Source organism: Channa argus, chromosome 11 (assembly GCF_033026475.1).
Source record: "Channa argus isolate prfri chromosome 11, Channa argus male v1.0, whole genome shotgun sequence".
Classification (NCBI taxonomy): domain Eukaryota; kingdom Metazoa; phylum Chordata; class Actinopteri; order Anabantiformes; family Channidae; genus Channa; species Channa argus.
Genome location: NC_090207.1, coordinates 11,236,577 through 11,253,102, shown reverse-complemented (window position 1 = coordinate 11,253,102; position 16,526 = coordinate 11,236,577). Strand labels below are relative to the sequence as shown.

The following is a 16,526-nucleotide window of genomic DNA, read 5'->3' as shown; positions in this document are numbered from 1 at the left end:
TGCATGTTGAATGTTGATAAATGAAATTCTGCAGGATACAGACACAAAGTAATGCCTATGTGTGGGAGATGTAGTGACTGTATTACCTTTGATGTGTGTGTGTGTGTGTTTCTGTGTGTGTGTGTGTGTGTGTGTGTGTTTGAAGGGAGACAGCAAGCTGGTTGGGCCTGTGGCTGTTGCCTTGACAACCAAAGATAGTTGTGCTGGCGAGCAATGGTAAGCCAGTGCTTGTTACAGTTTATCTTTTGTTGTTTCACTTTTAAATGATGTAGATGTCCTGCTCATGCATGTGCCTGTACTAACGTTAGTGCTGAGAGTGTGCATTTGTGTAATTCCGTTGTCTGTCCTCCCTGCCTCTCGCCAAGGTCCATCCCTCCATGTGTGACATCACAGTGTGTGACATCACCAGTGCCTAGAGCTGATTAGCATTCAGAGCAGCATCCTTCCACACACACACACAGGCATGTATGTGCACACACACACACACACACAAACACACACACACACACACACACACACACACACACACACACACACACACACACACACACACACACACACACACACACAGGTGACTGAGCATGCTCCCAGCACCCTGTATGATGAAGCGATCACTAGCACACAAACAGTACAACACAAACAGCCCATGAGAAACCAAATAATGTAGAAGTGAGCTCCTCAGTGTCACATAGTAATCACTATGAGTTCATAAATGGTAGACAAATGAGTAGTGAGAGGGGCTTGATTCCAATAGAGTAGGCCACACACAAAGGAGGTAATATTTAGTTAATGCTATACATTAAATAAATCAAATCAACATTGTAGTGGATTTTCCTGCCCCTGCTTATTTCTAAAAGTCGTGCTGGTCAGTCACTGAGCAATAAAGTCTTTTCACTGCTTCTGAATGATCATGCAGTGTGTAGTGTACTGGAGAATTGCAGGATTTACCCATACCCAGAAGATTTTGTATTTAGTATTTTCTTTGTTTATAAGGATAAATGAATTTCTATTTGCAGGAAGAAATTCATGAGAAATAAATCAAGTGTTATTTTCTTAAAATAACACTAAATAGATAACACTGTTATGTAAAGCTGTATATGTGCTATGTACACTATATGCCATTATATACACATCTAGCATTGCACCACACTTTAGATTTACTATATATGTCACTATATAACCAAAGTTTAAAAGCACAGCCACAAATAGGCACCACAGTAAATCCTGGGTAGTAGCTTCTGTGCGTTTTAATTAATGACACACTGCAGTGCATTCCTACCATTGTGCATTTTAGGTTAAAACAAAAATAACAAAAAAAGAAAACAAAAGCTGTATCAATATTTCCAACAGGTGCTATCATGTTGGCCTACAGAGTGGAACTACTGTAAGATGAAGGGTTTGCCTGAACAAGTTGGTGCAAATGTTTTAGTGATTCCTACCTTGTTGGAGGCCATCTCGCTGACTGAGTGTCTTGTCTGCAGCGTCTCCAGCTGGTCCAGGCACCAGTCCAGCTCTTCCAGGGTCTCAGTAGCCAGTTTCTGGTAGGCCTCCTCTGCAGGGGCAAGACAGGAGGGCAAGGGGTCAGTAAGGGCCCGCTTCAGAGGGCTAGTGGACGGTCCAGGCCCGGGGTCTCCCACCCCACATACAGCTAAGCTGGGATACCCCGAGTAGACACATGGGTGACTCTTCATACTGAACAGATAAGTCAGCTGTGCAGGCCTGGGAGTGGGGCCTTGTTGTCCTGTATCCTAACCCACAGATGAGCAGTCACAGGCCAACTGTAGCGAAACTTATTGATTCCCTTGGTCAAATAAAATCTCCAGTGTAGTCATATAGTTGAAATCCTGGATTCTTCCTTTTAAGAGGAAATCAGATACATTCCCAGGGAGTACAGTTGCAGGTGATGGATGGCAAACCACCACCCTGCGTTGTGTGTCCAAATGAATATGAACGCCAAAGAAACCACTGCAAAAAATACAGAGGTAACCCACAGAGAACAATACAAAACAAACAAAAAACAAACAAACACAAAAACAGAACTGTCACACTATTTCTCAAACACAGCACACATATAACACGTAGTAATCTGAGTTTATAAGGTATAGACTGTCATTCATAAGAATGGTGTAATTCCAGTCATGTAGCAGGATAAACAGCAGTCTGCTTAGCAGGCCCATGTCTGCCATAGGAGGGATGGAGGGAAAACAGGGATGGTGGAAGAGAAGATCTGGTGAGAGGCTCAGAACAAGTCAAGATCCGTGTCCATACTGTCCGGCGTAGAACAAACACGAGATTGTTCATTGCATCCTGACATGGTTAACAAATACAAAGACATCTCTCACACACGGGCGCAGACAGACACACATTCATGCACACTCGCACCAGATGAAATGCTAACCATAACACATCATGATTTTGTCTTCTTAGCCTCTCTGCCATTAAAAACATCCATGGTATCCAGGAAGCAAAGGGTATAATCCAGTGCTGTGTTTGTGCTGGGTAATGTTTCCTATAGATGCTGTGTGTATAGGGGGTGGGCTGCTGTTGCTTCAGCGTCCCTGGTAGCCAAACGTGCTGCTCTCCCTAAGCTGTACCTAAAGCCTGAGAGGACTGCACTGTGGATGGGGAAGTGAGAGTAACAAGACATGGACTGGAATTTATGAGGAGTGGAGCCAGAGCTGGAACCTCCATATACTGTTTGTGCATGCATGCTAATATGTGTTCAGCATACATATACACCCAACAGAGCAGTAAACAAATAGATGGCTGGCAATATGGTAAACCTTTAGCATCATGAGCTCTACGTCAAAGTATCCTTTAGTTTCTTTTTTATCTGAAACTGAAGACTGATGTCTTTCTCAAAGTCAGCCTATGTTAACAGAAAATGTCACCTTGACAGAAGCCAATTAATATTGATGCCCTGACTAATTTGGGAAAGCACAGGCTTTTAATGTTATGTGATCTGTAATCCGGGTGGGGTGGGGGTGGGTGGGGGGGTCAATAGCCGTAATTCTATTACACAGACAGAGAAAACAGTGGCGGAGGACCAAATGTAACCACACAATGCCATATCTGCTGAACATCTTACATAGAATTCAGACTCTCTTCAAGCCCTTACAATAATGATGTTACTCTAGGTGACAGAGATTGTATTTTTTACATCACAATGCACATTATGTTGAGACACGTGCACAGCGTTTTTGTTTTCAGACAGGTGGTGTACAAACATAACCACTGACCAGCTCTACAATCTCTATCAGCACCTCACATTTTTAGCAATATTACCCCTCTCCTGCTTCATTGTCTTTGACAAATATTACCCTCCCTCCTTCCATTAGTCTCCCACACTCTCCGTTTTCTCCACTGATCTATGAACATCCTTCCTCCTCCCTCTTTTGTCTCCTTTCTGTATCATTTCTCTCTTTCTCTCAAACTCCCTTTCTCCCCCTCTGTCTCTCTCCCTTGTGTGGTGTCAGTGGCTGGGGTGCTACTCTTTCTGACAGCAACTGCACTGACGTCAATGACATTCTTCTCATGCTTAGTGCGACATCAGACACCGGCGCTCGGAGAGGCCACTCTGCTGCACAGACGCAGGGCTACAGCCAAACTATGTACCGGAACAGCTCAACAGTGAAGTCGGACTGTGAGCGGGAGAAGACGACAGGAGGAGGAGGAGGATAGGGGAAAGGAAATAAAATGCCGTGAACAGGAGAAAGAAAAGCATGCATGTCAAAGAAAAAAACAAAACAAAACAAAACCCAATGTAATAATCTAATATGTCAATGACTTTGATATATTGTCTATTTTAAATCAGACAATTTCTGGCTCGAATTATGTCAGTTTATGTGGCGACCACTTTTAGTTTTCCAATATAACCTGCATATGCTACTTGCCAATATAATAAGGGTGCAATGAAAATTTATTTTCAGTGTTGATTCAATTCAATTATAAAGTAACATGGAGTTTTCCAGTAATAAAATGACTTTATAATGTCTTTGTAAATTAATTAAAACTTTAAAGCATGAATTGTTAGCATGATTGCTTGTTATAAATCAATATTTAAGTATTTATTCTCATCTACAATACACAAATTGTCAGGAATTAAGATCCTGGATGGTTCTAAAATCATTTTCTTTATCTCAACAATAGAATAAATCACTGACAGATGAGAGAAAGTTCCAATGTAAGTCAAGTGCACTTATAATATTAACAAAATATATATTTCACCCCTGTTTACCATCTGCATGAATTCATTTGCTGCTGCTATTTAAGCCACTGTCTGTGCCATGTCCTCCTCACAAAGAAAGTTAATCTCTAAGGGGTAAAATGTATCAGCCTCATAACATCAACGACTGTATTGCTTAAGCAAAAAAGACAATGTTATTCTTAAAGATTAATTGTCTTGTTCTCATCACAATACATATGCTACAGAGGTAAAATTGATAGAAAAAACATGCAATAATAAGGTGATTGAGAATTTGATGAACTGAAGTATCACTAACGTCAAATTAATGTCTACTACAAACATGCTAACGGAATGTATAAGGCTGCAAACTGTGCCTGTACTGGTCCATATACTGTAGGATGGATGTAAACTGTCAGCTTACAAAGTATCTAATCTAAATGCACCAAGAATCTTTAAGCTATCAAGGCCCTCTCCTGTGGAACTGGCTTCCAATCCAGATTCGAGGGGCAGACACCCTCTCTACTTGTAAGACTAGGCTTGAAATTTTCCTTCTTTATTAAAGCTTATAGTTAAGGCTGCTGAGTCAACCTGAACTAGCTGTTAGTTATGATGCCCAAGTGAAATGAGCTCCTCTCAATCAACATGCCACCAGTGCATGACATTAACTTTGTGTCTCTCTCTCCTGTAGTTGTGCTTTTCCCTCTTGGTTTCCCTCTCTCTGTCCCTTTCTGCAGGTGTCCCCAGCTTTGGAGCTGTGCGTTTCCAGTGCACAACCGGTCCAGGCAGATGGCCGCCAACCCTGAGCCTGGTTCTGCAGGAGGTTTCTTCCTTTAAAGGGAGTTTTTCCTCTCCACTCCACCCCTCAATGGGGATTTGTCTCTACATTTTCTGTATAGTCTTGACTTTACATATTAAAGTGGCTTGAGATGACTTTATTTATATAGTGCCAATTCACAACAAAGTTACAATGAATTGAGTTCTGCAACTGTTATTAGCTTATCTTAATGGGAGTTTCATACCACCATGGCTGCACAAACATCTTAACTTTATTAAAGCTCACACCTTTACAAGCTTTATAGTAAATAACACGACAGTGACAAGGAAACATTTGGTATTCGCTTAGCAGTTATGCTATCCTTTTTTCTCTTTTTCAGTATTTTACTCGACTGAATTGTGAAGAACACAATAAAATGTAGTAATGTACAATATTTGTCAACTACCTTCACCTATCAAGATGTATTTTATACTATATAAAGAGGATTTATAGTGTGTCATGAACCTTTTATCTTGATATACTGTTTATAAATTGCTTAATGGGGGAACTCAGACAAATCCTTTACATGATTCCCAGATCACACAGATACTGAGCATGCAAGCCATCATGCAACTCTTGCCATCCACATACCTGTGAAGGTGGTTTTGGTGATAGGTGGTGGGTTACACATGGGTGATCTCCTGTCATAGAGGAAACAAACACACACACTGAGACAGTTCCTTCCTTAAACAATAAACCAGCAGTGTACCTCTACATGTGTTACTTAAAATGCTCTACATGACTAAACAATAAGGAACCACTGTTTCTGTTCAGGCATTTATTGTCATGTAAGAGGCTTTACATAGTACTGTTGTTGTAGTACTGTATAAGAACAGCAGAGGGCGAGCAAAGCTAGACTGGGATTGAGCACTGGATGCAATACAACAATACAGCAGGGGCAGCATGTGAATGACTTCAAATCACTGCTGCTTATTTGGCTGAACATCTTAGTCATAAAGTGACTGTGATCACACTGTAATATGCTGAGAGGTTGACTATTGTTGTCTGCAATACAGTCACTCCTCCCACTATAGCAGATTTCATTTCTGTTTGAAGAAGAAGAAAAAAAAAAAAAAAACCTCAAAGCTCTGCAGTATTGGCAACGTACTTATTGGTTGCTCTTTCTTGCTGTAGATTGGTTAATGCACCAAAGTTGTTTCTTACGGTTCTCAAGCTGGCAAGAACCTGAAGGGAGCATGAGAAAACACAAATGATTCGTACATCAATTAAATGTAATGTGTGACAAAAGTAAACCAACCTAGGCACATGCACTCACCTGTGCAAATGGCGTTACAATCATATCGTCACCGTGACTGAAAAAAAAAAAAAGAAGGTCAGGGATTTTAATGTTTACAAATAAAATGTCTACAATACATCTGAAGGCATACTTCACAATGTAATAGTTAATAGTTTCATGAGATTTCCAACTTTCAGCAGAACTCATGGGATTTGGTGCTGGACATCTTTTTACACAAGGCAATTTAATGAATGATATTTCCAGCATCTAACAAAATCAAGGACCAACAACATACCACACAGTTACACTGTCTCCATTTTTATTTATTCAGGGAAAGTCATCTGGGCACATTTCTGACTTTGCTTGACTGTTCACCCTGGTTGTCAAGTCCTTGCACACAAAGCTCCTGGAGTAGGTGGGGTTTATGAGACCTGCTTAAGAGCATCTTACTAGGCTTTGTTAAGGGAGTGGAGAGCATTAATCATTCCAACTGAAGGAATTTTTCCCTGTAAACTTTGAGTCAGAGTCCTGCTGACCTACGAGCTATACTGTGACTGTTATTACTGTTAACATTTGCTCAGGTGACAAGTACACATGTTGGTGTCACAAAGCATGGAAATCCCTGGAAAGAAAGTCAAAAGAAACTATATTCGCCGGGTGAGAAATAAATCTTTACAAAACAAGTGCAACAAAATTACTGCTCATGTTTAAAAACCTTCATGTGGCACTAACAGCACCTCCGATCTGTAAAGTGACTTAGAAAACATGCAATTTTCTATTTGACAAGCTTAACTTGACTGTGGAGCTGATAAGTGGCTTTTCCAGTATCTATCTAAAGATTTCTTGTAAATGAAACAAATGTGTATAAAACACATAAATAAATTGATGTGGCATAATGGAATAATGACATTTGTTTTTAATATGGTAAGTGGATATTGGGCATAGGTCAAGGATGGGCCAGTGCTTTAATACAATCGAGGAAGAAGTCTAAGGTTACTGTAGGGCAAAATGTATCATTCTTTTGTCTGTTTGTCTTTCCTTCAGGTTGGAATAAACGCTCTTTTCAGTCAATATTTTTATTTCCTGTGGCACTAAATGTACAGTGCATGTAAGAGGATAGTCACCACTGTGTGGAACATGACGGCTGTCGTCATAAACACGTATTCCCAAAAGATGTTGGTGGAGGCTTTGCCACTGACCACCTTGTTTGTGCTACTGGATATAGCTAAGAATAGATTAGTGACACCACAAAATCAGCTGTTGGTCATGCACATTTCGCACCACTGCCAAAGCGATTAGCATGGAAGCTTTAAGAACTAGACCTAGTCCGTGACACACACTCGCAGAGGCAGAAAGAAATAAAAACACTTGCATTTGGCACAATATGGTGCACTTTATGAAGGTTCGAGTGGAAGCAAAAGAGACCTTTCACTCACATATCACTGGCAATGGAGGAGTTTCGGGACATAGACTTGGGTGAGAGGTCGTAGTCACTGTCAGAGCGGTATAGGAACGACTCTCTCCGTTGACTGTGGACAAAATTGGCCTGCAAGATGAGGCCTGAGCCCGGACTGGCCATTGGGTCCAGTGGGCTGCGACCTGATGATGTTCCATTGTCCACATCAAAACTGCAAATGGAGGGAAGCACAAGGGCAAAGATCATTATCTGAAAATGCACAGTTGATACCATTTTACTATAAACTCTAGAAAATGAAAAGATATTTGAAAGGCCAGGCAAAGACACAAATGAGCACAGAGCATGCATTGACCTCACACTGACTGCCACCTGATGCAGACTTTTATGAAGCTATACTTATAAAAGTGTGCACAACACATAAATGAAAGCAATTACAGCTCATTTGTTTACTGATTGTACTGTACTGTTGCATGACGTATTTTCACTAACTGCGCCTACAAAAATCACAGGTTTGATGTAAACATCATCTACATGTCAGTGGTCTTGGTGACTTCAGAGCTCACTCACATATTGAGTAAACCCACATGAATAGGCCCCTTAATGCATTTCTATACAATTGCTCAACAGTCATGAGTTGTGAAATGTGACGTGCCTGTACTGTGCATGACGTGCATAGTGTAGGTGCTTGGTCTGTATACCAGGCTCCACACTAGTCACCCACTGCTGGCTTAGGTACATTAATCATAAGATACATTTAATAAATCTCACACACATTTGGACGATTATGATTGGTGACAGATGCTAAGAACTAAAAGCAAAAGAGCAAAACTCAAAAGTATCAACATTCAAACCACAAGCCATAGGTGCACTAGGCCACAAGGAATACCTGTGCTGTAACGATGCCACTGACTCACAGTTAAAAGTTGTTTCCAAACCAGTAACACCATTTCCTACTACGATGAGCTCCTTGGTCTCCTAGGTGATCATTCACCCAGGTGATGACTAAGGGATATCGGTTTTATTTCTAGGGCTAGCAAGCAAGCAAGCTGATAATCCCATCTGATGTGCAGACTAAGGTCAGGGGGGATTCCCCTCTGTGTAATACGCAGAGGAATGACGTCACCTTTGCCATAAGCATCATCCACACTATGGGAACAGACATACATTCAATCCAATATTATCTATGCCTTTAGTGGTTTGGTACACCCTGCTTATGTTCCTGCGGGTATGTTCATGAGTGCATGTGCATGTGGAAGAAGATTGGACATCTTAAGTACAGATATAAGATTGAAAGTGTTGATGTACTTTTGTTTGCATGGTGTAGAAAGCATGTAGTGATGAGAAACTACTAATACTGATATCAGTATGTTTTCTTCAGGGTATTTTACAACATGTGCAAGTTGTTTAATTCAAACTGAATTTATCAAGTTTGGCTTGTAGAGTAGGCTGTGAAAAGAGGGGATTGTGCTCACGCTTTGTGAGAGAGATGTTATGAGGTAGAGGTCATTATGCAGAGTTTTCCTCCCTCAAGGCCATATCACAAACAATCCATGGCTTAGCTTCTCACAGCCTATGCTACTAGAAACATTTATTATGGATGTGCTCTCTCGTTTCCACTCTCTCTTTCTCATCCCATCCTTCTGTCACAGTCAATGCTACCGTATACAGAGAGGTTCTTCTGCTGTTCAGCCTATCCTCATTGAAATCAGTTTGGTAAACAAAATGACAGACAAATCTGTGGGTATAATGCACTACAATTCAATAGCACAAACTATCTTCCACAGTGATAAGTTCATTTAAAACACCTACAAAAACTGAAAAGCTATTACTCAAAGTATGATTTATTGAGGGTTTATTATACTGCATTAATTTGGTCTAGGTGTATCTAAGAAACTGCAGACTTGGTGTATTAACAGCGTTATCCAACAAAAGAGAAACATTAGTCAATAATCTCTCAGTATTAAAGTGCAAGTGTCTAAAGCAACTAAGAAAGTAACAGTAAGTAAAACAAATTATATATTTCTAGAAGATCTCAGTTTTCTAGAAAACATGTAGTGTCTCTACATATTTATCTAGGTTTTTTGCTGCAGTTACTTGTCACATTGAAAACAACTAGTGGTGTCCGTGTATCTGAACACACTCAAAACAGCCACACCAATTGACAGGACATGCCAAGCATTTTTTCCATAACAACTAAATGGCTAAACGCTGTCATATCTTTCAAACTATCAGCAGCTAAGTGAGTGCGAGCTTTGGTATTGATAAACACACCCAGGCAGACAAAGATGGTGTGTGAGTTGCAGAACCTTTTCTCCTCAGTTGTGTTTGTCTGACACACAACACTGTACCCTCTGTCTCCTTGACTCCTCTCACACGTTTTTTCTATATTTAGTTATATTAGATCAATAGTACGTCAGATTCAACTGATATTAAGCTTTTCATGTATGTATACAGGCTCACACAGAGCCCACCATTCACACCACATTATCACATCCAGTGATCCATCAATTTTTATTTTTACTTCAGGTGTGAAAGCACCGACTCATTCAAGTGAGTGTGTTCTCCAGCTGTTCATTGTGATAAGTGTGTATGGTTAGGGGCATGTATCATTTTGTGAACAAGACAAAGGCAAAGATGACATAGAGATTGTGAAAGTGTTAAATCCTAACACCCAACATATGTTTAACAACTGATTCCTTATCACACTTACTCTGACGTCACATCTTACGCTGTTTCTCAGCCAAACCTCTGACACGTAACTCTTCTCACTTTGTGTGTATACAGCGTGACTCCATAGACACACCCTTTTTGGTAAATGAGCAAATAGCTTACTGAGGTTTTAAACCATAACTGACATCACAGTGGGGGAAAAAGAAAAACTGTCAACTGCCCTGTGACTATGTTGTGGTTATGAACACAAAACACAAGTACAACAAGAGGATTAATGTTAAGAATGGACGGAAAACCTGCATTACTATGTGGCAGAGACAATGGGAGGCCACAGTTTACCAAAAAAGGCAGTGATCCTGAGCGGAGATATCACAGGCAAGGAAGGAAATATCTGATGCGCAGACAGTGGATAAATGACGGAGAGCTTTATCAGGCTGCTCCAGATATCCCATCTGCTGAACATCACTGCTAAACATGTGTACCTTAACATTGTGTTTGTCATCAAAAAAATAAAAAACTCACACCACATTTTCTTACCAAACTAGAATTATGATGCAGTTCAGATTATTACTGCATTTATTGTAAATTTATCGTAATGTTTATTTTAGGAAAAACTAAACAGATAAATGTAAACTTATTAATAACTAATCTATGTTGTGATCAAAACCCCAGATCCGTCTAATGTAGAATGCTGGCTCATGGAAAAATGAAAGGTATTAAAGCTACCTTTAGTAGCTCACTGTGGTAAGTAATTTAGTCCACAGTCACATGTGTAGAAAAGAATATGGAGGGGAATGGTTTCCCACAGGAGTAGAGTTACATGTCTGAGCTTGAGTTATAAGGAAAAGGTGACTGTTGCCAGAAAACTTTTGACATTCACTGTAATACAGCATTTCTACATCGCCACAACATAGCTCAAACAGTACTGCGATACATGCAGTGCTGCTTTATTCATAAGTAAAAAGTATTTTTATTCTCTCTCTCTCTCTCTCTCTCTCTCTCTGTGTCTCACACACACACACACACACACACACACCTGTAAAAAGAATAACTCATCCATTATCAGGCCTAGGTCGCTTGAGCTATAACAAACAGAACAGGAGTTGAAGTGAGATAGCTGTGAGGACATAGACTGGAGAAAGGGGTTATGACATGAAGTGTCTTTGATAAATAAACAGCTGTAGAATGGGGAGGGAGGCTCTGTTATCCACCAATCATTCAGAGCTGGTGGTAAGAAGAAACTTTAACAATTTCAGACACAAGCCAGAACAAAAACATTATGTTTTATTGGGGAGAGTCTATGCAGAACCTCTAAAAATGCCAACACTGTCACTTAAACTGGAATAGATTTTCATTACAATGTGAAAAACTGGTACCAGGGATGAGTTTGTGCATCAGAGCAGAGCTGTGTGTTGAAGTCAACAGAGGGAAGACGACACTTGTTTTATTTTAGAAAGCTGTGAGGGCACACTGGGAAACAGGCAGTGGATGAAGGACAAGGGGAGACATGTCAGAACTATGATTGTGTGTCTGTTTGAGCAGTCGTGTTTATATTTATGACAGTGAGGAGTGCGTACTGCATGCATGAAGTAGGTGATCTTGACCATACTCCTTGACAATGTTCTATATGCAAAACTGGAACTCATGAGTTATAAAAAGAACAAAGAGACTGAAGCAGAGACATACATTATGGCAGAGTAGGCACAAGCTTAGTGCACATAACAGAAAAGCAATGTTAACTTAGTGACAATGCAGAGCAAACACCTCCGCTTCATGCTTATATGGTTTTAAAAATATATTGTTACAACGACACACGGTAAGAAAATGTGGTGTCCCGCAAATCAGAGAAGGGTAGAATATTTGTTAATATTTAAAAAATCTGTCCCACTCTGTGTTTTTAAAATAATTGTAACAGAGACACTACATGAGATTAAAATGTGTGGATTTTCTAAACAAAATGTGATGTCAGGTCAAAGATACAGTACCACCACTGATACACAATCAACGGTAATATTATGGCTAAGCAATATGGTAACATTGAAAATAATAATCTAATAAGAAACGTGTACTTAATCTCAAAAGGTCTGAGTAAAATGCATAATTTAAATTTTGTTTCCATGTTTATGTTCAGTAAATAATGCATACTTTTACTACATGCCTGCCTGTACTTGGAAAAAATGTTTGGACGTCATGTTTTCCTTTGATATTTTAGTTAAAATAATTTACTAACTAAAATGTTCTATTAGCGTCCAACAGTACTTTGTTAGGGTAATGAGTGTGAATAGTAATATAAAAGAAAGACTTTGACAGGACAATCATAGTGGCAACTTATGCAAATATGACAAACATGCAGCTTCTATTGTTCCTTTAACTCTGCAGAACTATTCAGATAATTCAACGTAGACATCAAACCTTTAAATATTTTTAGTGCTGAACTGTGCTGAAATCTGTCAGAATAACGTAAGAATAAAGTCCAAAAAATGTTATAGCAATGTAATGTTAACTGGTAATAGTAATGTTCTTGTATAACGCAACATTACAAATTGAAACACTGAAATGTCTTTACTAACGTTTGATCCGATTTAATTAATTCCTTGTACTAAGGTTGTGGAATTGATACCATGTTGGCACAGCTATGAAAATGCCAAATACCTAGGTCAATCATACATTCACATAACTTCAGCTGATAGGAATAAAAAAAATTTAAAAAAACCTAAACACCGGAAGTTTTTAAACTAGATTGGTTTCTCATGTGCACTAGTTTTTGGGGGAGAAAAAAAAAAAATCACTTTTTGACAATTTGCTCCATTACACAACATGGTGCTTATACTGTACACTTTTAATCTTCACTACTGTTCCTACCATCTTTTATGAAAGGTTAGCAGTGCAATATATTCAACCATCTCCTAACATACAGACTCAACAGAGTTAAAAAAAACAAAAAACAAAACAAGGCCAGCAATAAAAGGGCAATGAGGGCAAGCAGATATGTGACGGACCACTTGCTGATAACCAAGACACATTTTCTTGGTACTCATACACGCCCCTTCTTAGTCACACATTCACACATGAGCGGAAGCACCCATGCAAATACACACATACACTTAGTGAAAATAACACCCACCAGGCAGCAAATGCTACAAAAAATTGGGACTTTCTCAAAAAATGATCTGATGCCACATTTATCAAATACAATTTAGAGATTATAACAATTTCAAATCTTTATGAAGAAGCAGTTTCAACAGTATATACCAGTAGCATACATGACTCTAACAAAAGCTGCACTGGGAAAGTTCAATGTTTCAGTATGTCACATGGTTTTGCCTGTCAAAAATGATCCTCATAGGGTTGCACTCTCTTGCTTTCTTGCCCTTCTTGTAGTCTTTCTTGCCATGTCAGGCATAAGGAGAGCAAATCCTTTACTGCTATAGTGTTCGCTGTCAGTGTGGCATTCAGCAGACTCAGTCAATCATGTGAGACATACAAAGAGGTCACCATGGCAATGCAGCACATGGCTAAAAGCAAAGGAAATTTCTGCTCATACATACTAGTCCATTTAACTATGAGTCTATTTTCAGTGCTATTCACCATCACAAATCTGGCTTCCTAAAGGTCAAATCTGAAAAACTATGTTATGTAACTTGCACTGCGCTGGGCTCGACGAGAGGGCTGATAGCACATACTGTAACCTTCAATACTGACTGGCTGCCCAACTGGGGACTGACAAAGGCCAGATCCAACCACTTAACACATAAGTTCAAAGTCACACATTCCAAACTTCTCCATGCTTTATCTTAGCACACCACAACCACACTTCTTGCTTTGAAGTGGGGAAGAGGCACTACAATAGGTGTGGCGCAAACAGGATTTCATAAACTTTTGATCCTCCGTTTCTGCAAAAGTCTGGCAATGTTTACTGAGCTAATAGGCTGATGGATGCCGAACAGTCTGCGTAAACTAACCTGCATTTGCACGGTTGGGTGGAGTGGGATATGTTTGAGTTTGGCCAGGCCAGAGGACACAGTTCACGTCATTGTCTCAAGTATACACATGTGAGAGACACAATGAGAATTGTGCGCTCCAAACATGACTTCACAAGCACTCATACAGGCACATAAATACGTATATGCTGTCACAACCATTCAAATGAGGGACATATACACAGAAACATATGTCGTTTTCTGTTCTTATCTTAATGATAACATTTCTCATACATTACACACACCTACTCAAACACAAACAGCTGAATTATCTGCTAGAATTATGAAAGACAAAGTGTGGATGAATTAGTAAGAGAAGCCTTGATAAAACAGTAAATAACAGAAGAGGAGGGCAGGACAGATGGAGGAGGCGACATGCTCTGTCCAGCTGAGTACTGCTTTTGGTAGACATTCAAAAAGATGGCTCATACAAATCTAACACTGCCAGCTTCTCAGCTTTTAACATGAGGAAAAGCTACATTCTGCAGTCAGCTTTAACACTGATATCAGGCTTTTTAATGTTTTATTTAAAGGTACAGTATGTAAGTTTTTTCTAAAAATGTTTGTAGCAGAAATACGCTCCAAAACACTTAATGTGGAGAGATTCTGCTGCCCGTGAAGTTACACTCAACAGCGCTGGCAGAGGTGCAGTAATATTAACTAGTTTACAATGGCTTTAAATACAACGTCAAATAAAAGCAGATGTTCAATCTGATTTTGTTTCTGCAAGTGTGGCTGGAGCAAAGGAATGAAAAATCTCTGTGTGTTTATGTTAGGAAAAAATACCAGACATGTGTCCTGTGATTAGAAAATAGGTTGTGTGAGCTATAAATGAGGTTTATCCAGAACAGATTTATAAATACATATATATAAATACATATATAACAATGACTTAAATGTCACAAGGAGGGAAATGGCCAGTCCACTCTATACAAAGTAAAGTGATGAATTAGGTTTAAGTTTGTAAGGAATCTTAGTGCGCGGTCATAAAGAAAAAACACTGCTGGTGTGTTCATGTATAATCTCTGTAATAAAGAACTTGCAGCAACCATTTTTGGTGGATATATATGGAAAATAAAGACTTGAGGCTAAAGTGAAATCTGATTCTTTCTTAACACTTTTTAGAAGGTTTTCAACATGAACCTCATCAAGACTCTTCACCAAGAGGCACTACAAGATGTTTTTAAACTTATCTTGGGTTGTTACTATGTTAAGCATCAGACTTTTATAAATAAGAGGGGACCACAGAAAAGTGTCAAACCTATATCAACCAATTTACACATGATCTACAATATAATGCACTTTTGACAAACTGATAAAGCTGCAGAACTCTTCTTGTCCAGAGCTACTTTTCATTCACAACCTTCGTAGCAGCTGTGTCAGTAAGCTGCAGCTTCTTGAAATTAGCATTTTACTTTAAAAAAATAAAAAATAAATAAAAAGTCATTAGCATGTAAAAAGACTTTCAGATGTTAATTTTAACGATTGTTGGTGGTCTCTGAAGGGAAAGGTAATAAGATCCACAGAAATCTTTAAAAAAAGGGGCCAGCTTTTCTACCTTTGGATTTCCTAGTGTTTCTCTTTACCCAGTAAGGAAAAAGGGTTTGAAATGAACGTTATCAACTACTGACATATAAACAGGGACATATTTACATTTTGAGAGCTTGTGCCAGAGTAAAAAAGGTTGGACAGTATTCAGTGAAACAATTCACCATTCAGAGTCTAGCATGATTTATACAGGAATGCAGTTCATTAGATCATTTAATTGATCTCCAGAACATATTGATCTGTGAACAATATGCATAGCATCATTCAGCATCTTCAAACTAATTCTGCCTAAAATAAAGCCACCTTATTAAGGGCCCGGTTTTTGTTCTTTAGTGATTTTGCGTGTAGCCACACTATTGCTACACCCTGATTGTATAAAACTACATCACATGCTGTCTGTCATGTGCACCACTCAGATAAACACAACCCCAAAGACCTAATTAATGTCTTCATCTCACACATGTGCCATTTCCTGCTAGGGAGGTGGTGGAGTAGAGTAATAAACTGACAATGTGACAACACTGAATCCTGCATGGAGGTCAGACTGGATCCCCCCCACTCACATACACACACACACACACACACACACACACAACTGGGAATGGTCGCTTCAAATGATAAATCTACAGGGAAGTTTCTTACAAAGAAATGAGTCATGACAAGAAAAGACGAGT

The 16,526-nt window shown here is 39.3% G+C and overlaps 1 protein-coding gene across 7 annotated transcripts in view; it reads right to left on the bottom strand.

Annotated features, from left to right (window-relative positions):
- The window catches only part of pde4d (phosphodiesterase 4D, cAMP-specific), a 153,518-nt gene that overhangs the window by 14,590 nt on the left and 122,402 nt on the right, over positions 1–16,526 (bottom strand). For 6 of the 7 annotated variants that reach the window (XM_067520289.1, XM_067520288.1, XM_067520290.1 and 3 more), the window contains 5 exons: positions 7,674–7,865; positions 6,277–6,313; positions 6,109–6,185; positions 5,592–5,641; positions 1,440–1,552 (listed from right to left, as the gene is read on the bottom strand). In XM_067520289.1, coding sequence (XP_067376390.1) covers positions 1,440–1,552; positions 5,592–5,641; positions 6,109–6,185; positions 6,277–6,313; positions 7,674–7,865 — 469 coding nt within the window. Of the gene's footprint in view, positions 1–1,439; positions 1,596–5,591; positions 5,642–6,104; positions 6,186–6,276; positions 6,314–7,673; positions 7,866–16,526 lie in introns of all 7 variants that reach the window. The other variant, XM_067520295.1, reaches the window with a different exon arrangement.